This window comes from Strix uralensis, chromosome 2 (genome assembly GCF_047716275.1).
Source record: "Strix uralensis isolate ZFMK-TIS-50842 chromosome 2, bStrUra1, whole genome shotgun sequence".
NCBI classification, from domain to species: domain Eukaryota; kingdom Metazoa; phylum Chordata; class Aves; order Strigiformes; family Strigidae; genus Strix; species Strix uralensis.
The window spans coordinates 8808536-8830230 of NC_133973.1; the positions used below are offsets into that span (position 1 = coordinate 8808536).

A 21695-nucleotide genomic window follows, 5' to 3' on the forward strand; every position below is an offset into this window, starting at 1 on the left:
GGGAACAGAAATCCAGAAATGCTGCAGGGAATATGTGCAGATGTTGCCTGCTAGAAAATGCTGAGGCCTGGCAGTGTAAGATGTGAAGGTAATCTGACACCTTGTACAAAGTCTAGTCAAGTACAGTGAATGTGCAATTACTCTGGAATGCTAAATTACCACCTGAGTCAGAATTATATTTCCTTTGTGACATTTTCATCAGCTCTCTAGTAATTTAAAAGCTGAATTATAGATCTTCTGGTTATGCAAAATGTCATCTTTAAAAGGTGGATCATTCATGTACATGTCTTGACAGTTCTCAAAAGTGTCTGTTATCTTGAGAACAAAAACCTCTAACCAAGTCTGTTTTGCTGATGCAGCAAAACTTGTTTCCTATAACCACTTTATTTATTTTAAGACTATGAAAGGGCAATTTTTATTGTTCCAGGCTCTGGGAATCTCCCCTGGTCCAGGCCTTGAAGAATAATGATGTGCAAGCTATTAAAAAACTTCTTGCTTGTAAAGCCTGTGGTACTGATGGTACACTACCATCAGAGAGGTAGTGACTCTTCTTCTACTAGCCTTGGCTGAAATACTTTTGAGAAGAAAATTTCTGGGGTCTGCATGTTTGGGTAACAGGGCTGTAGCTGTAGCAGAGAATAAACTTGCCAGTGTGGAGTGGAAACAGTTGAATGGTGAGTATTCAGCACTGAGATGGTTAATTTATTATTGCCTCTCTAAGTGCAGTGGGGAAGACAGCCCTTCATGTGGCTGCCTTATATGACAATGTGGATGCTGCTCAGGCTATGATGAAGGCAGCCCCAGAGCCTGTCAATGAAGTAATGACATCTGAGCTATAAGCAGGTAAAAATGCTGAGCTGAAAGAACAGTGTCAGGACACCCGAAGGTCCAAAATGGTCCCACAATGGTCCACATCCATGTTAGAGATTCACTCAGGATCCCCAAAAAAGTGAAAATGACCTACTCAAGGATGTTCTATTTTATTGTTCCCTGACTCCCTTGCTTGACACCTCTAAATACTCTGCTTTCATTCCAAGAAGTAAATTCTGTACCTATGCTGATCTAAAAATGCTATGTACCTAAACTGTGTACATATGCTGACCTGAAAAAACAGAAGTTAATTTTGTCCTTGAATTATATCCCATTCTCAACCCTTTTTCTCCATTTCTCATTCCCATTTGAGCAAGATCACTTTGTGATAAACTCTGCGGATATGTTTCAGTGCTGCAAGAAGCAGTATGGATTCAGAAGATGATGCTTTTCCTGTCTGAAGCTCATTCTCACAGATGTTGCTACCAGAGACGTGCCAGAGGAAGCAATGTAAGCAGTCCTGTTGAGGAGCCTCCTCCCTGTTGAAACACACTCAGTGAGAGGAGAATGCATCTGAAGATCTTGTACATTCATGTAGCCCTCAGAAGCAGCACTATTTATTCTGTTGTTTTGCCTAAATTTCAGGACGAACATTTAACTCTGAATTCTTCAGGGAGGATGTCACTTTTCCAGAATGTTTTCATAGCAATTCTGTGCACTGTGTAAGAATTGCACCCTCCTATTTCAGAAAAAGACTGAAAAAAAGTAAGGAATATAGTGATTTATGTGGGAAACCCAGCTATGGTCATTTGCCTGTCTCTGAACAAGGTTCTTCATTTCTCTGCGCCTCAGTTTCTCTATCTGTAAAATGTCATGAATTATTTCAGAGCCATAAACAAAAGCTAATGTAAAATTTGGTGAAGTAACATTTCCAAGTGCTTCAGATGCTCACACAGAAGCCGTTACAGAAGCACGTTAGGAGTGACTTTGTAGAAGTCATTCTGGATGTTGTCTTGTGAGAAAGACAACAAGATCTGGAAAAATGTCTAACTCTCTGAAAAGTTGCTTTTATTAAGCAAGTATGTGGAGAGATAAGTGACCCTCTTTTGGATGCTTTCATGCTTTCTCAATTTGAAATTAGACAATGGCCCAGTAGCAGTTTTGGAGAAGAATATTGAAAACCCAATGGGATGCAAAGATCTATGACGCTAGTTTCAGTCAGAGTAGACTTTAATGTTATTGGGAAAGAAATGGAAGTGAAAGTGTAATATACACATATGTACATGCATATATAAACACAATGTACATATATATACACACCACAGGTCTATACATATATACACACCACAGACTGAAAAAGAATTGAAGGGTCAGTATAAAAAGTAGTAGTTAATTTGTCTCCTAAACTTAATTGTTTACACTCATAGATCGTGGCATTGACAATTACTAAATACAGTGGCCAGATCATTGTCTAACACAAATCAACTAACGACATCTATTCACTACTCCAGTTTTTATCAAAAGACAATTCAGCCCAATAGCATCTTAAGGGAAAAACCCAACTTCTCTCTATAGAGCAAAGAAATACAAAAAAGTTCTGGAATTTTGAGAAATGAAAACAGAATTGAAATATGGAAATGAAAACAGTTCTGGTTTTGCATTCTTTTCCATCTGTCCTGCAGAGATTTTCTGCTCTTCAGATTAACAGTTGTGGTGGTTTAGGCTCTGCTGGGGTCTGAGACCAAGCGGCCACTGCCCCTCCCCCACAAAGGGAGTGAAATACCAAGCCCTGGGGCTGAGATAAGGAGAGGTTTAATACAACAGTGCAACAGCAACAAAACAAACCACAACAATAACAGTAATAACAATGAACAGAGCAAAACATGTACCGATACAGCAGTAAGGAGAGCGATGGCACAAAACACACGCTCACCGATTCTCCCGTGCTCCCGAGTTGGTGCCAGGAGGTGACGTCAGCATGGTATTGAATAACCCGGCTAGAGCTTCCCCCCCACTGCTGGGGAAACTTAACCCTATCCTAGCTAAACCAGGACAACAGTACAATAAAAAGATTATTCTCTCCTGCAACAAGGCACTATGCTGATCTCACATCTTCTCTATCTTGCCAAATCCTTGCAGCAGAAGTGTTCCAACATCTCCGAGAGTTTTTTTATGATAGACAGATTGATGTTTCGTGTTGAGAGAACCTTACTGACTGTTAGCAAACATATAATTCTTCTTTACTTTTTCTAAAGTGAGCAGTGCTTTGAAACGTCTGCTAATCACCTAATGCTTTGTATTCCAAGTTCCATACTATCACAAATATTTCTTGATACTCAGCCTACACTTTTACTTATCAAATTTCAATCCCTTACTTTTTGTTATATTTACTGAGACCTTTTTGAAAAATTGCTCTCTATGGCTGTCGTATGTCTCAAAGATGAGGTGAAATGAGATGACATGATGTGACGTGATGTGACCTGAAGATTATAGGAGATACTTGGGATATTCTGGCTGTGTTCTATGTGCTCTACATGATCTGCTTCACCATGTGCTGTATTTACCAAGCTCTGAAACTTGAACAGAACACTAGAAAAGATCATCAAGACAATATACGTGCAGTAGCTGCTGCAGGTATCTGATTCTTCATGTCCCCTTCATATTCCAAAGTGACTAAGTAAGACAGGAGAACTGGTAAAAACTGATATGGAGAAGGCTGAGGTACTAAACAATTTTTTCCCTCAGTTTTCAATGGTAGTCTCTCTTCCCACATCTCTCAAGCCCCTGAACCTTAAGGCAGGGATAAGGGGAATGAAGTCCCACTCATTGTAAGTGAAGATCAGGGTAAAGACCACCTAAGGAACCGGAACATGCCTAAGTCCATGGGACTCAACGAGATGAATCCCAGAGTCCTGAGAGAATTGGCTGATGTAGTTGCCAAGCCACTTTCCATCATATTTGAGAAGTTATGGCAGTCAGTGAAGTCCCCAGTGACTAGAAAAAGGGAAACATCACCACCATTTTTAAAAAGGGTAAAAAGAAGGACCCTGGGAAGTACCAGCCAGTACTCCCAGGAAGTACTGTGCCCAGTAAAATCATGGAACAGATCTTCCTGGAATATGTGTTGAAACATATGGAAGACAGGGAGGTGATTAAAGACAGCCAACATGGCTTCACCAAGTGCAAGTTTTGCCTTACTAATCTAGTGGCCTTCTACAATAGAGTGACTGCATCATTGGACAAGAGAAGAGCTACAGATGTCATCTACCTGGACTTCTGTAAGGCCTTTGATATGGTCCCCCACAACATTTTTGCTGCTAAATTGGAGAGAGATGTGTTTAATGGATGTACTGTTAGATGGATAAGATACTGGCTGGATGTCCACATCTGAAGAGTTACAGTCAATGGCCCAATGTCCAAGTGGAAAGCACTAATGAGTGGTGTCCTCAAGGGTCTGTACTGGGACTGATACTAATTAATACTTTCATCACTGTATCATTGATAGTGGGACTGAATGCACTGTCATCAAATTTGTGTACGACACCAAGCTGAGTGATGCAGTTGATACTCTTGAGGGAAGGGATGCCATCCAGAGGGACCTAGACAAGGCTTGAGGAGCGGACCCATGTGAACATCATTAAGTTCAACAAGGCCAAGTACAACGTCCTGCAACTGGGGGTCTGGGCAATCACTAGGATCAGTACAGACCAGAGGATGAATGGCTTGAGAGCAACCCTGTGGAAAAGGACTTGGGGATAGTGGCGGACGAAAAACAGTATGTTGGTTGGCCATATGCACTTGCAGACCAGACAGACAAGTGTATCCTGGGATGTATCCAGAGAAGGGTGGCCAGCAGACTGAGGGAGGTGATTCTGGCCCTCTGCTCTGCTCTCATGTGACCCCACCTGGAGTACTCCGTCCAGTTCAGGGGGCCCCCAGCACAAGAAAGACATGGGCATGCTAGAGCGGGTCCAGAAGAGGGCCACAAAAATGTTCAGAGGGCTGGAACACCTCTCCCATGAAGAAATGCTAGAGAGTTGGGGTTGTTCAGGCTGGAGAAGAGAAGCCTCTGGGGAGACCTTCTTGTGGCCTTTCAATATACAAGCAGGCTTATAAGAAAGACAGAGACTTTTTACCAAGGCCTGTAGTGACAGGACTAGGGGCAATGTTTTAAACTGATACTGGGTAGCTTTAGATTGGATATAAGGAAGAAATTTGTTATGATGAGGGTGGTGAGACGCTGGAACAGGCTGTCCAGAGGAGTTGTCGATGCCCCATCATCGGAAGTATTGAAAGTCAAATTGGATGGGCCTTTGAGCAACTTGATCTAGTGAAAGATGTTCCTGCTTATGGCAGGAGGATTGGACCAGATGATCTTTAACAGTCCCTTCTGACCCAAAACATTCTATGATTCTATGATTCTATGACATGGTGCTTGAAATTGAAGGAACAGAGGTAGTTCTTGAATTGAGAACGACAGTGGTAGAATTTGAGAGAGATTGTTATCAGTAAGGGAGAAGTAAGGTTCTTCAAATGGCACAAGCTAAAGGCAATCACTTTCAATGGTCAGCATGGCAGACAGAGTCACTAAGTTGGAAGAGCGTTTCAGCCTACCGGATCTAGTTTCCTTGTCTGGATATTGGTGGAATGATTTAGCTTCTTGCCCACAGGTAACCCTAAGAGGTGACACTTCTGGAAAAGCATGCCATTTCCCCTTTATTGGGGAAAACACTCTAAAAATAATATTTTAAAAGTTCTGCATTTACATAAATAAAAATGTTGATTATGATATTGTTATAATATGGCTATTGATGTTTATGATTTAGGCGATAAACAGAACAACAATTTGATGGAGCAGGAAACAGTCTTATTTTATAGGCCCCTCTTATAGACACTTCAACATGTTGATTTAGAGCATCAAGTCATTCTGCTGTCAGCACAATAGAGTCCTCACACTGGATCATTTGGATGTTACTTTTCATCTTCAGGGTGAAAAATATTCAGTAAGTTATTCACTGGTACACTAAAAACCTGAAGAAAATGAAATTAGTTCTCCAGTTTACATTCATGGGATTAGGGATAAATCTACACTGTTTTGCCTGTGCCGCCATCCAACCAGATGATTAAACAAGGCAGAGGACCAGATGATCATTCAAGACAGAGGAGATCCAAGAATGAACCCTTGATTTGACTCAGTATGCCAAAAAAATGAAAAAGCGGGGTAGATATTAATTACTGGGATATTAAGGATACCATTACATAAGAACTTAAGAGTAGTTCAGTATCTTGACTATGATGGATCAATTTGAAAAGAGTACTGGAAAGGGTGCAGGTTATTTTTTATTTCTATCATGAGATTAAAAGACTAGATAGTTCACATGGTAAGTTCCCATGTGAATTGGATCGCAGATCCGAAGTGATGTGTGGACAAAACACTGAGTTGCCATGATGGAACACATAAACTGCAGTCCTGTGCAACCCCAACAGCACAATATCATTAAAGTTATAAAATAAGTGACAGGCTAATTTTAAAACATGAGCATCCAGATCCACTAAAAGACTTTAACATTTAAATGCCCAAGCCTGTGATCCATAGTTCCCCCACCTGATGTATTTAGGTAAGAGAATTCAGTTGTTTAAGATTTCGTTGACTGAGTTATTTTAGATCCTAGGATACTGCTGCTACGCTTACCCATCAGATCACACATACGTGACTTAGAGCATCTTGTCTAGCTTTGCTCTGACTATACCTTGTAAGGAACCTGATCTGATAGGTAGTCTCTGAATATACTTAACAAACCAAAGCAGGCATGGAAAAAGTTGATAGAATACAAACCAGCAGTCATGAACCATTTGGCAGGTGGTAAGGCCTACCTTTGATAAGGCTATTACATTTTTAGGTGATGGAGTCAAAAATTCTGGATCGCTTTCCTTGTTTTGATGTTTTATATTTGTAAATCCCTAATTGTAATTAAAAAAAAATGCATAAACAGTATGGTCCAGGATTTGGGACTCCTCTGCTCTTGGAGTTTCAGAAAATTGAAGCCACAGATTCAGTCCTCACTGTATTTAAGAAGGGCTTACAACTCAGAAATAGCTAGATGCCTGATTCTTCTGACAAGGTGCTGAACGAGTGAAAGAAAACTGTGTCTAGGGAAGAAGTGGATGACGTTGATTTATTTTCCTTAATTCAGGTGGTTCTTGTGAGTATTTGGTTGCGATTTGGATAGCAAAGCTCCATAAAATGGAACTTATGTGGTCCAAACTTGACCTATGGACCATTTTATGGTCTATTATTTTGCAGAATAGATTGATAATAATGATTAAAGATTGCTTAGCATTGTAAAATACCAATATAAAGATCCATTTTTTGAAAACTTTCATCTAAGGCTAGTCCTTGACAGCTGGGAAAAAAAAAAGTGCACATTCTATCTACATAGAATGGATTTCCTAACAAACCATTTATGTCAGAAGGATCTGGGTGTCCTAGCAGCCAAATAACTAAATTGTGAAAAGCTTACTGTGATCTGTGGGTGAATAAACAGCGAATAGACTCAGTGTGAGAGGCTGGTTTCCTGTCCATGTATAGTGTTAGTGAGACTAATTCTGTCTGTTCTTCTTATTCTCCTCTTAAAAAGGAAGCCCAAAAATGTGATAAAGAGAACCATAACAAAGATGGGAGGGCCAAACAAGATGTGTGACATATTTTGACTTTTTAGACTATAAATAAGTAAATATGTGACTTGATGATGGCAGAAAGGGTTGAAATATCAGATTACAATCAACTCTATCCTAATTAGGTAGTGTACAAGAAGTGCCAGGCAAACAGCAATTAAAAATTATTGTAATGGTAAGATTGAGTAGACATTGGGAAAACCAGTCCAAGGTATCTGGTCTTAGTTCAGTATTCCTGAATTATTCAAGATTAGATGCCTTTCTAGCAAAGATTCTTCAGTCAGGTGTAAGCTAAACTCAACAGTGGGTAAAGAGGTGAAATGTAATGTCCTCAAGGGTAAAGGAGATCAGAGTAGGTGATCAATGTTCCCTCTTCTGCCTTAATATACTGCCTTAAGCAATATGCTTTGTAAGAAGACTTGGTCTTATTGCTAGTACTTTGTCTAACCTGCAGATGATACTTGGAGATCTCAAGTGCAGACCTGGGTCCATAATGGCTTATTCAGAGGATCTAAATTCAGGATATGAATTCAGAGGAAGAGAAGAGGGCTGCTGGAATTTGATCCAACTTCTGAAAAATTCCAATACCCATAGTAAGAGAGAATCTACATTCTTCTCATTCTTCTTCAGGAGCAGTGTGGATTTACTGTGTTCCCTAAAATTTCCCAAAGTGTATGACTGAATACAGCATAGACAAGCACTGAGTTTGTTTTATGATACAATGTCTGCATGATGTAGCCATTATATTTCTTACATTCCAACCTGTCTGGATAACTCAGGAGATGAGAACAGAATATTGGCCCATCAGTACATAACAGGATGCTGAACTTGGCAGCCTTGAAGACCATAAGAAGAGCTAACTGAAGCAGTTACAAGCAAATAAACTTAGACATCGACATACACAGAAGATGTGACTGTCTTGTCCTGTTGTCTGGGCTAAAATCTGATGCTGTAATTTACAGAGATAACCAGATTATGCTGGCCAAGGCCATGATAAGAGTCTTCAGTTTTTTTCATTTTCCTCTTCGTTTTCCTCCTCTCTTTTCTCTTAGGTTTTTACATCATCTTTCAGACCCAGGACCCCAATGAATTGGGCCACTTCCACAACTAGCCCATTGCACTTTTAGCACCTTTGAGCTCTTCCTCACCATCACTGATGGACCTGTCAACTATGAAATGGACCTACCCTTCATGTATGGCATCACTTATTCAGCCTTTGCTATTGTGGCTCCTTATGCTCAACTTGCTCATTGCTATGATGGGTGGCACCTGCTGGAGAGTGGTTCATGAGCAGGATGAGCTCTGGAGAGCATAGGTGAGAAAGCACTACCTGTTGTGAATTATGAAGAACACGTTGGAAGGGACAGACTGCTTGCCAGGCCTGGAAGAGGCAGAGTTGGGATCCCATTGATAAGTGAGGCATGTTCAGTTGAAAAGAGTAGATTTTCTTGTGGCGGGAAGAACTGAATCCTTATGAGCAAAGGTAGGGCTAGATAAGAAGTACGTGAAAATGTTTCATGAATTCAAAGGTGATTAGAAGTGTGGATTTTATCTTTGCTACATTGGTCTCAGGGCAGCTATGGAAATACTCTATTTCCTCTGTTTCTGCATCCCTCAATGCCTGCAAATATTTATTTATCTATCTATGTATCTATCTATCTGTCTTAGTTACTGCAGGCTGTTTCTACTACTGCCGTGCTGGAGAGGAAGCTTCCATGGTGCCTCTGACCTCACTCTGGAATCTATGGCCCGAAATATGGTCTAGGGGACAGATGGTATCTCAGGTAAATTCTGTTAGAGTAGACCACTAAACACAGTAAATTCACATGTGTAAACATACCAGGAAGGACTTCTCTGTTCTAAGAATTCAGACCCAGTGAAACAAATGACACAATGGAGGATGGGATTGTTGGCATCTGATCTGGAGTTCTCAAATCCGAGGCTGGACAAGATCCAGGAAAAAGACAGAATCAGAGCTTTAAAAACCTTGTTACATTAAATTAGGTCCCACTCCCATATCCCAAGTAGACAATTTTTATCTACAGTTCATCACAAAGTGAGGAACATACTCACATCATGAAGTGAGGAATGCAGCTTATAAGGGTCCTAAGTAAATGTCCCAGCATAGTCATAGCCCCATGAACTTGCTACTAGAAAATGCCTCTTCATGCTTTATCTTGAGTATCATCCAGTTCTTTTCCATTCACTCCTACTCCTGAATTGCGCTCCTTTAAACAATTCCTCTATCCTACCTAAGTGTCTTGGGATGATACCCAGGTGGCATGGAAATTATCTCACATTGTTTGACTTTGTCAATCAAAGATTAAGGACAGATATTATTGCCCTCACACAAAAAGCATAGCAAATTCCTTTCTGAAGGGAAGACATCGTCTCACAGCCATAACAAAGGGACCATACACCTAGGTCTGTGGTACTGAAAGCTGACTGATTGTGCTGCACTCTGATTGTGGCTGGATGAAAGAAGTCTCAAGAATGGTTCATTGGTTTTATGGTATGTGTTTGCGTGAAGCTACTCAACCTAAGAACCAGTACTATTTCCTAAAGAGATCCAAAAAAAGCATCCTAAATTTGAATAAAAACAGTCTAGCAGCCCTAACAATAAATATTACATTCTCACTAAGTTCTATGTGCATGCAGTTAAAGACCTGTTCACATGATACTAAGTATGCCCCTAAGATGATATTTAGTGTCTTAACTGGTAGGTTTGAGAGCCTGATCTTTCAGTTTGCAATAATATTTAATCTGTCAAAAAAATACATTGTGTCTCCGTATAAATTGCAGACAACCCAGCTGTTGGACTACTGCTATTTTTACTTCTTTGGGGAAAGCCACATTTGTTTATCATGATCATTGTTATTATTGTTGTCGTTAGTTTGTTCTTGTTGTGAGTCTGCAGAGATGACAGGTTAAAATAGCAACAGTTTTGCAACTTATAGTAGAGACATTAGGGTACATCCTAATTACTGTCCTTTTTAACAGATCTATTTTTAAATAGCCTATTTCAGATAGTGCCTTCTCATTCCTATCTGCTAAACTAGCTGACTTCTCTGAATAAGCCTGATTTTCTTATTTTTAATCTCCTGTTCACTTGCAGAATCAATACAGTTCAAAGAGGACTACAGTCTGTTCTCAGCAACAGAACTGTTTATAAATGATCAATCTGCTGCATCTGTCCAAATCCATGGACAGTAGTTGGTTTGTATAAATTACCAAAATACAATGACAGAGCGAATTGCACAGATGTAACTAAAATTCTAGTTTTAGCCAGCAGCGCGTATAATTTCTAGTGCTGCTGTAAACTAGAAAAATCCAACTTTACTTAGCATGGCCTGAATTTAAGGGATTAGTTTTCAGAAGCAAACAATATTATCACTGTTAGCTAAGCACACTTGGGTTTGTATAAGAGACATAAATAACAGACCAAACTCTATCAACCAGTTGAGGCATAGTCGCCAAAATATCAAACCATTGTACTCATACTTGTGACTTGCTCTTGCAGCAGTTGACTAAAAGACCACATTACTCTGTTAATTCAAGGAACAAAGGTCATGGAAGAAACCAGAAGGTAATCTTGATACGTTTTCATGAATCTGCAAGTTTCAACTGAGACTATTTCAGGAAGAGCGTTTTCTCATCATCCCAGAAAAGGAAGATAAAATATGTAAGGTACAAGGACTTTTGAGGGCAGTTAAGCCTTCTCTTATGTGTTTTAGGTAGCAGAACACCAGGGGGAGTAATTCCTCTTTGAACAGGTCCGTTACAAAACGGCAAGCTCTCGAAGACAGTGATTTCTCATTAGTTCAGTGCATCTCTTTCAGTAACACAGCAGTGGAACAGCTCTATACACAGAGCATGATGATCTTGAATGCCCCACAAAATGTAAATTCTGAGACGTGCCATTTTTTCCAGATAGATTTAAAAAGTGAAGCACTAGTCTAGCTTTTTAGTAGGACATGAGGTTTGCTCTTCCATGCTGTCTTTTAATGACATCCAGAGATGCAAATTTAGATGTGACCTACAATCCTTAGGATGCTCGATATTATGAATAGTTGCTAGCATGGAATACATGTGAACAGCTCACTGCACTACCCTCTCTAGCGTCAGCTGGTTTCAAGGAAAAGAATCAGTTTTGTCCTGAACCCAAATCTATTGCTTAGCTGCACCTGTATGTGTAGGAGCTGACTGCTGAGAAAGTGTGCCAAAGGCAGGATGGATTCAAGCTGGTTACCTTCACTTAGACTAGCCCCCAGGTAGATTTGTTGGCTGGAATCCCTGACCAAAGAAGGTCCAGTGGTAGGGACAGTTCTACCTATGTTTGCTTATTAGAAGTAAGTTCCTTAGTGTTGTTCATAATTTCCCACTGCACCCAAAGGGTTTCATTCAGCTAATAACATGTGAATTGTCTGGGGCTAAGGAACCTACAGCAGCTTCTTTATTTCTAGATAGTCCCAGATGCTGAATACATTTGTACTAAACAGACAGACTCTTTAAGCTCTCCCTTCGTAGCATTAAGCAGCTTGTTCTCCCTCAGCTAGCCCTAATATAGTGTTGTCAAAGTATGCACTAAGATTACATCCTTGAATCTTAAAAAACAAACAGAACAAAAAATGCAAGCCATATAATCTGCACATGCACTGAGGATACTTGGGTGCTAAACAGAAATCACTGTATAAGACGTACTGTCAGCAACGCTTTCCTCAACACTGTTTCAGGCATGGATGCAAAAATCTTAGCTTACGTGCCTGTCTTTGAATACTCTGGGTGAGCAGGGCCTGCTTTTGACATAAACATGCCATGGCTTAGTGAGGTAGGGGGTGCACAGACATGTAGCTCCTGGCTGAGAATTCCACTTCGCTGTCGAAGCAGCATAGGTTGGAACTTGCTTGCCTGACGTGCTCTTTGGCAGCACAATACATTAACTGACATGCTGGAGCAGACCCAATTGTCTGTCTAGGAGACTGTCCAGCAACACACACCAAAAAGGCAGGTGCAAGGAACCTCGTCAGGAATAACGACAAAACAGCTTGCTTTAAGGTGAAGTTTCTTCCTGTTTCCAGATAGTGAAAAGCTGGTGTTCAAGCAGAAGAGCTATTAGTCTTTGCAATACATTCTTTCCAACTGTAGGTAGAACTCTTCCGAATTTTCATACAAATGCTTAATGCCATCATGAAGGTCTATGTGCTGATACCCGTGCATTTAGTTTACTCAGTCTTTTTATGTACCGCATACTACAGATATCATATGGAGTAAATATGGGCCATAATTCCCATTGTTTCTCTGGCAAAGAATATGGCTCTGTAAGATTTTTTACATTGTTTCTCACTCTTCTGGTGAAGGACAGATATCTGGTGCCTAGGTGAGTCCCACTCATTTACCTCCTGATTCTCATCTCTAGCTGTTGAGGGCGCTCATACACTGCAGGACATCCTAGATGATGTCTGTGGAAACAGAATGTAGGGTTTCTGCTTTCACATGACTGAGAAAAGTGAGATCATCATGTTTCTAATGCTTTAGCCATGACTGCCTTTCATTCATGCTTGCAAATTTGAGGACCAACATGATCACAATTAACACAAGATACATTTTGACATGAGAGTCTTTGCATCCCCAATTATGGAAGAGGTTAAGTACTCTGAAAATAGTGAACATCCTGGGAATAAAGAGAATGGAAAGATTTCTTACAGAAAACAGTTATCCTTTTGCACTCTGTCCGTGACCCCAAGCCTGCCCCCATGCAGTTTTACCCACAGCCAGGACATCTTGACACCTGACCCCTTGGAACTACTATAGGGACATTTCAACCTTGCCTTAGAACAGGAGGAAGAAGAGATCTGTGATGTCCAATCACTACTTGCCTGCCTTGGTACAGTGAGTAAATCCCTTTACTCTCACTGTGAAAACAACTTTGCCACAGACTTCATATGCAAAGGTAAATGTCCTACTGCTTGAACTACCACCAAGCAGTTCATTTCACTGAAGGTCCCCATAAGGAGCTATTAAACCTCATTGTCCTTGGTATGAGATGGCTCCCATTTTGTCTCCCATTGCACGGAGAGAGAGAACATATTTTCTGCATATAAGTTTCCACTAGGCTGAAAAGAGGCCATAGGATTTGAACTAGATCACAAATTTCTCCACTAAGCTTGACCACCCAATGCATGGAAAACATAGCCTGCTGTGTTTCTCCAAATGGCCCACAGAACTTCGAGAATATACTCATATACAAGTACACATACATGCATTGTTGTCCTCTGGTGAATACATATGGAAGGAGCTAGAGATCACACAGATTCCCTTCAACATCTTGTGCTCAATACACTTTCTGAAGAGGCCAGTACTTGTTCAGTCTCAGATACCGTAGGTGGAGCTGACAGTCAGTCAGCATACATGTAACTGGATTTGTGAGTACTACAAGTTTATAGAACCTCCTTAAAAAGCAACAGACTCAAATTTTCTAGGGTTGGACTCACTTTAGTCTGATGTGGCTTTTTGTTTAATCCTCACACCCTCTTTGTACTGCCGTGAATGTTTTATTCTTGTTTTCTCATATTGTTTTCTAATTGACTTTAGATCTTGAAAGAATGCGCTGCTATTCTCCCTCTTCAGCTAAAAAAAAATCAACAATAATATTTCTCTAATGGTGTAATAAAGAGTCTGAACTCTGTTGGCTGTTCTAGTGCAACTGTTCTGGAGCACCTCCTAGGACGTTATGGGACTCTTCAATAACTATTAAACGTGGCTTCTCAGTCTTCAGTTGCTGGGTTGACTGGGGGAATCCTTAAATCCATACAGGAGCAGTATCTGTAGAAGTTGTGATATTTTAACCTTGACAGCTGAAGAAATAAAGTTCATGAGTAGTTCACAGTGAGCCAGCAGATGAGCACAGACTGGAACAGCTACGGCTATCTCGTCTCTCATTTTTTATCTTTTTATGTAATGTCTTCATTGGGGTCTTGCTTAACAAGGCCATTTCCATTTCCCTTCCTATATGCTGGTGAGGTGGACAAGCATATAGTTTATGAGTTTTCCTCTCGAGCTCAGCTTCATGTTTTCATAATCCTGCATAAAGATAGACACAGAGACACAGTCCTGAAGCTCTGCTCCTCCTCAAAGCAGATCTTTCTTTAAGCAGATACTTGTCTGTCTCAAGGGAGACATAAACTCTGTAATTCTGGTCATTCTCATGCACTTCTACTAGACAACATAAGTTGAGCCCAAGGTCATTGTTATTTGTTTTTTAAGGACTGAAGTGACTCATGGGACTGATACACTTCCCTGATCACTCCTGACATGAACTTTCTGAAAGATTTTTACCTCCCACATTCCAATTGTCTATTTGGAGTTGACTACTGCATGTCTGCATTTTCTTCAGAAACAATATTTAATGAACTGTGCCCACGGATGTAGCTGGTTAGGGTGAGAAAAGAACAAGTATTTTTCAACAGCAAAGGGCTTCAGATTTTTTTGTCACACTCTTCAATGTCTGTAAGGGGGTCAGAAGAGATCAAAACCCAAATTCTGGGTGCTCAGGATTTCAGAATATCACAACTTATGCCTTTCCTCTCAAGAATGGGCTTGTTTCCCTCTCCACTTGCAGATCCAGCAGGATGGATTCTAGGAATCCTTATTGTTCCATTCTGTTGCAGTCCCACAGAGTTGTGTAGCACCAAGAACTTGCTCTTCCTTGCATCAGCACAAAGGATTAGTAAGTTTCCCTCCTAGATCATGGAGCAGACCCAAGAACTACACATGAACTAGCATAGAATTTTGAGCCCTTTACTCTCAGCCTCTTTACCAGGTGACATGTCTTATTCCTTGCCACATATTGTGCACTAACTGGAACTTGAGTTCCAGACCAAGCAGGTAGCTTGATGCCTGACGTGATAGCCTGATGCTCATCTCCATCTAAGTAATAATCTCTCACACCTTTTGAAAAACAATGGGTTATTTTTTGTTGCCTTCATTATGTCTTTGCAGCTTTGCTGGGCTCCCAGCCACAGATAAAGCCTGCTGATAGCTTTGTAAAGTTGTCTGATACCTTCTGTTGGCAAAGAAGAGGCAACAGGTGCTTGTGATCTGTTCAAGCTATTGTTCCATCTCCTCCCCATGTTATAATAACTCTCCCTTCCCCAACCCATTCCCAATGTATGATGTCACCCACATTTAAAAGCCACCAGTTATTCAGCTCTGCTTTCAAATCATGGCAAGACTTTGTTTTTGTTCATGGAACAGGACATGTTGTGTGCACTCTTTGGGTGCATTAAGTCTTCACGTAGCGTACTGACATCTCTTTTTCTTAGAGTGAAAATTCCCCTGAATTCCCCCAGAACCTTTCCAGAGTTTGAGACTAGTGGAATAAGGATGGTGTAAACATCACACTTCAACTGGTTCAAGCTGATTCAAATGGACTCGCATGAGCTGGATGCTGTTTAGTATCTTTTTCTGGTGGCCAATGAGGGTGATGCCAATACGCTGGATATCTCTGCAAGAAAATAGAGGATGTGGAAGGTATTAAAATGGACTTCTTATTCTGAACAGTCCCAGTCCATTTCCCTATAGATCCAAATCAATGTGTATGGATATATGTGTATGTGTATCTTTGTCTGAGAAACAGCTGACAAAGCATCTGCTTTTGCTTGGCAAATGTGCGTGGGTGGAGGGGGTGTCAGCAGAACTTAGTAGGTTATAACAAAAAGAAGCAGTGGAAGTGGGCCATGAAAATGATCAGAGGGCTAGAACACCTCTCCTATGAAGAAAGGCTTGTGGTTGTTCAGCCTGGAGAAGAGAAGGCTCTGGAAAGATCTTCTTGCAGCCTCTCAATATAAAAAGGGGGCTTACAAGAAAGATGGAGAGAGACTTTTTACCAGGGCCTGTAGTGACAGGACAAGGGACAATGGTTTTAAACTGAAAGAGAATAGATTTAGATTAGACATAAGGAAGGGTGGTGAGACACAGGAACAGGTTGCCAGGAGAAGTTGTGGATGCCCCATCCCTGGAAGCATTCAAAGTCAGGTTGGACAGGGCTTTGAGCAACCTGATGTGCTGAAAAATGTCCCTGCTCATGGAAGGGGGGTTGAACTGGATGGTCTTTAAAGGTCCCTTCCAATCCAAACTATTCTATGATTCTAAGAATGTTCCGTTTCCTGGCTCCTGTCTTCTACATAGCACTTCAATCCAGTATATGTTATGGCTGATTCTACACATCTCCTTAAAAGTGGTTATTACGGGTGGCAGATGTCATGAACATTCTGATGTAACAGTCTCTCTGCAACACTGACAATATGTTTTGTATTGTACACAGGATCAGTATTAGTGCTTACAGAAACAGATTACAAATCTATAGTGGTATGGAGGGTGTCCAGAGGCCCTCATAAGAGATAAGAAACAGTAGCTACTTTGCTCTGGGTTCCCCCTCCTTTTTCATGTGTATGTATTCTCCATACAGTCCTTACTAAATACTTCCCAGACTGCTTTCACTTTCTGCATGGAAAACTCAGTGTCTGGTATCTTCTGATCTCTGCCCTTCTACTTACTCCAGAGTCATGCGTGATATCACATCAAATGTAATCAGACCAGCCTGGTCAAAATTCTCCTTGTAACGGCTCATCTTGATGGCATCCAACCACTCATGGGCATTGCTGAGTGAAGGGAAATCTGGAGGACAGTTGCTCAGGAGAGGCTGAGATGGTCTGCAAAAGAGGCAGGTTCTAAAAACCCAAGTTATCAACATCAGCTGACCAGACTAGTAACTTATGAGAGGGAGAGAATGCAACCTCTGAAGAGCACAGAATGGAGAACAATGATATTCTTCATGCCCTGATTACTAAAGTCCCACCTTGATGCCCTGTTTCTAGACTACCTGTGTTCCCTTTTCTGCCTGAAAACAAGCAATCTAACCCAAGAAATTGATCCTTCCTTCCCATTTCGTACTCCCTCAGGCACATTCTCTTCTTGTTGCCTCAGATCTTTCCACACTTTCTGGGTCTAGATCTATTAGCTGGGCAAAGAGTTGCAGTGAGGAGGTTTTTGAGGCAGACATGAGACCTTATACCTTTTTACCTTTGTGACTAGCTCTCCCTCTCCTACATGCACTCCTTGGATGAGAAAGTAACCTCTGAGATGAAGAGTGTGTTGTTTCAGCTCCAACACCCATCAGATAAGAGCACAGCAGTAAAAGGCCAAAGAAATTACTGTTTATACGTGACATTTGCTATTTTCCCCGTCACCTGAATCTGTCTCAAATCTGTAACTCTCTTCATGTGTTGTTTTCAGTAAACTGGGCATGACTAGGCACCTTCCCCTCCCCCAGCTGTGAAGTACATTACACCGAGACGACGTTTATAACCATGGAGAAAACCCTCCAGGCCAGCAGGATGTAATTCAGTCATGAGCCCAACAGCCATCTAATCTTGGTGCCATTTACGCCCCTACAGATCTCTCCTTTGCTGACCTCTGGTTCCATCAGGCTGCAAAATGCAGTTGGGAAAATATGGGATGCCTTGCAGTTCTAATTAGTCTTACCTACGGACCTCTGTCCCTCCATAAGCTAAAGTCTTCTCTTCATCACCTCTTGTGTTCACACAGTATTGTGCGATCACAGAGTATCTTGTGTAGCTGCACCCAGATGTGTCCCTCCCTTCATTCCCTAAGATCCTTCACTCATTCATCCTCACATTCAGCACTCACAACACCTCGTCACCCATTAAGTGAATCAGGATATACAGTTCTTTCAATGCTCTCCCTCATTTTTTTTTTTCCTTCCTATTTGTTCCCAGTCTCAGATGAGAGGGTTGAAAAAAATATTGTATAGTCTGCTTTACTGCTTTCTTTTCCTCATGATGCCTACTGAGAGACAAGCCCTATTATTTTGCACTAAATTCTCATCTCACCTGCTGCTCCCAGTGCCTGTGGCTTTGAGGGCAGATGGCTTGCGGATCATTTTATCTAGGGCACTGACTATTTGCTCAAATTTGGGTCTCTGGACCCGCTCCTTCTGCCAACAGTCCAGCATCAGCAAGTGCAAAACAGTTGGGCAGTCTGGGGGTGGTGGCAGGCGATAGTCCTGGTCAATGGCATTAATTACCTGCAGGAAAAGAAGAACAAAGCTTTATCACAGCTGGGAAAATAAAAGACAAACAAGCTTCAATCAACTGGTGATGTATGACTTTCTTCCACTTGAATTGATACAGGACAGAGACAGGTGTACATTCTCACCACTTCTAAAACTTACATCCTGATTAGACATGTCCCAGTAAGGCCTCTCACCATAGGACATGACCTCCCACATGACAATGCCATAGCTCCAGACATCACTGGAGGACGTGAACTTGCGATACTGGACAGCTTCAGGGGCAGTCCAACGGATGGGGATTTTGCAGCCCTAGAAAGCAGTCAGAGAGCAACCAGAATGTTAAAAGGTAAGGACTATTTGTGAAAATGACATCACTGAAGTGATCAGTTGCCAGTAGCATGACACAACTCTGAGCATGGGGTGCCAGTCCAGTTGATGTTGTCTTGTAGACATTGTCGGTTTAAATTCAAACCATGTTCAAGGTTTCCACCTTGTTCTACTAACAAATATAGATGAAAAAACAGAACCATGCCTCCTTGCTGCTACAAATCCTATTATGTATTTTAACTTTTATAGCTCTTCTCTGCAGCATTTGAGAGGTGGCAGATAGTAAAATCCTCACAAAAGTCACAATCATTTGAAAATGTAAAGCCATTTAAACAATCCCAACCTGCAACAGCAAGAATAGATATACTGAGTGGCTAGCATTAACTCCTTGAACTCTCTGACTGCAGGCTTGACCTGCCAGACAAAATATCATTCAGGTGCTGGTTCTTCAAAACACATGCATCTAAAAGTTGTTTCATTTTTCAGTGACTGAATTCTTGTTCTCCCACCACTTCTACAGTATGTACAACAGGGTCAGAACTTCATACAGGCAATAAGTTCATTTGATGGTTGGTTGTAAGCCCATAAATATACTTATGCCAGTTATCTTTTCTGTAGGAAAAAAATAACTCTTTCCTCAAAGGGTGGTAGTACAGGATTTCAGTCTCTCCTTCAGTCCTTTATATTTCCTGTAAGAAGCTAATGAAAGGGGAAAGATAACACCTACATCAGGTTATGAGGTTCATCCTATTCACCATCACTCCACAAAGAACATCACTGAGACTCCATATCATATAGCAGAGTGGATCAGATATTCAGTTATTTTTGTTTTTTGCTGGTTTGGAACAGATGTCCACAAGATAGAAGGCTCTACCCCACTGGTCTCCCTATCTCAAGATGGACTAAAAAGGGTACACCAAATAAAGGAGGAACACAGGAAAAAATTATAGCTGGCAGCACTGCACTAACTCACTCCGTAGCAGTAACTCACCGGAGCTCCAGTATAGGTGGGATTTGAAGCATCATCCTCCAGAAAGCGGGACAAACCGAAGTCTGACACCTTGCATACAAGGTTACTGTTGACTAAGATGTTACGTGCTGCCAGGTCACGATGTACATAGTTCATGTCTGAAAGGTAGTGCATGCCAGCTGCAATCCCCCGTAGCATTCCCACCAGCTGTAACACACTGAACTGTCCCTCCTTCTGCTGCAAGTGAGGAGGCAAACAGGCTTTTATGACCACAGACCATGAAGCCAACAGGGAAGACTAACAAAGAGCAAGGTAACAAGGTGGAGTTATGAAGTTAGAGAATATACATCTTAACTTCAGCCAAAATCTGAAGGTTCAGGGACAGCAAATAAGAAAGGAGGGTGGGCTTAAAGCAATCTCAAATGAAGTCAGACACTGGTGATCTTTTTCTGAAGACAAATCTCACCTTGTGGCCATATCCTCCTTCAGCATCCCACACCTAGTCTCATTAACTCCTAAAATGTCTAAATGAATGGGAGCAATCAAATCTGCTCTTACTGTTTTAAGATCTTTACAATGGGTTCTATGCAATTCTACTCAATGGGTTCATGTGCTATTCAGAATGTACCTGCCAAAGCATTTGTGGTTGAATTAGCATATGAATCAGTTAAAAAAAAAAAAAGAAATGAAGCATCTATACTACAAAAATATCTGTACTTATGTTTCATTACTAGAAAAAACACTGGAAACTGAGTCCAAAAATAACTACAAGTTTCATTACTTTATTACAATGTCGAAACTTGAAAACATTCAGTGGAATGAAGTCTGAAAAACATTATTAGAAAGGCAAACTTTGGAGCATGCACATAAGTAACTTGAAGGCTGTGTACAAAGATAAACAATTTAGGACTGTTTACCATTAATTATTTGAGCTGGAGAAGTCTAAAATAATGAAGACATTTTATATGATGAGTGAGCTTTTGGAATATTTTCACCATATTGGCCCAAATCCACTTACTCTGGTAATTTGCTATTATTTCTATTGCACCTGAAGAGGGCAACTGAGGACTTATAGAGACAGGAGTGAAGAGGAAGGACAGGCAAAATTATCAGATCTGAGACTGGCACACAGCAAGACGAAGAGGTAACAGTTGTGGGAGACTCTGGTTGTGGTACCCTGAGGAAGGAATCCAGTGATCCATTCTCCATGAACTCTGTGACAATCATGACTGGTCGGCTCTTGGTGACCACACCCTCCAGATGGATGACATTGGGATGCTCAAATTGCCCCATGATGCTGGCCTCACTCAGGAACTCCCGCCGCTGCTCCTCTGTGTAACCTGACTTCAGGGTCTTAATAGCTACTGTGTATTCACGCTTCCCTGGGTGTTTTAGGCGCCCAAAGCACACCTCTCCGAACTCTCCTGTCAGGGAGGGAAGAAACACATCTCAAGTAAGGAAACACAGCAAAGAATTTTAGTCAGGTGCACTAAGACATACTACTGTGGAAGACTCCAGGCACTGCTTGGAAATAGGGTTACTAGGACTGTTTGGATTAAGGTAAAGTTCTTGGCGAAGGCTCAGGTTGGACACTACATCTTCAGGGTTCAAATGAGGAGCTCTGAGTCTTCAAAGGGTGTTTTAAAGTTGGTTTGGAGCCATCATCTAAGGGTCATCAGATTAAGATGAATTTTGCTAAAAATGAAGGTTAGCTATCCTGAGACACTTGATATACCATGGTTGGGTCCATTCCAGGCCAGTAGTGTGCCAGGTTTCATGGTGAACAAGAAGGCACTTCAAAATCTGCAGATTCTCATACTA

At 41.2% G+C, this 21695-nt stretch overlaps 1 protein-coding gene across 4 annotated transcripts in view; it reads right to left on the reverse strand.

The window, feature by feature from the left end:
- Positions 1 to 2022: 2022 nt before the first annotated feature.
- The window catches only part of LOC141937644 (ephrin type-B receptor 5), an 85799-nt gene continuing 66126 nt past the window's right edge, over positions 2023 to 21695 (reverse strand). For 3 of the 4 annotated variants that reach the window (XM_074855660.1, XM_074855640.1, XM_074855650.1), the window contains 6 exons: positions 21051 to 21298; positions 19896 to 20111; positions 18737 to 18886; positions 18396 to 18589; positions 17040 to 17195; positions 2023 to 15988 (listed from right to left, as the gene is read on the reverse strand). In XM_074855660.1, coding sequence (XP_074711761.1) covers positions 15880 to 15988; positions 17040 to 17195; positions 18396 to 18589; positions 18737 to 18886; positions 19896 to 20111; positions 21051 to 21298 — 1073 coding nt within the window. In that variant the 3' untranslated portion in view covers positions 2023 to 15879. Of the gene's footprint in view, positions 15989 to 17039; positions 17196 to 18395; positions 18590 to 18736; positions 18887 to 19895; positions 20112 to 20636; positions 21299 to 21695 lie in introns of those variants that run through there. The other variant, XM_074855669.1, reaches the window with a different exon arrangement.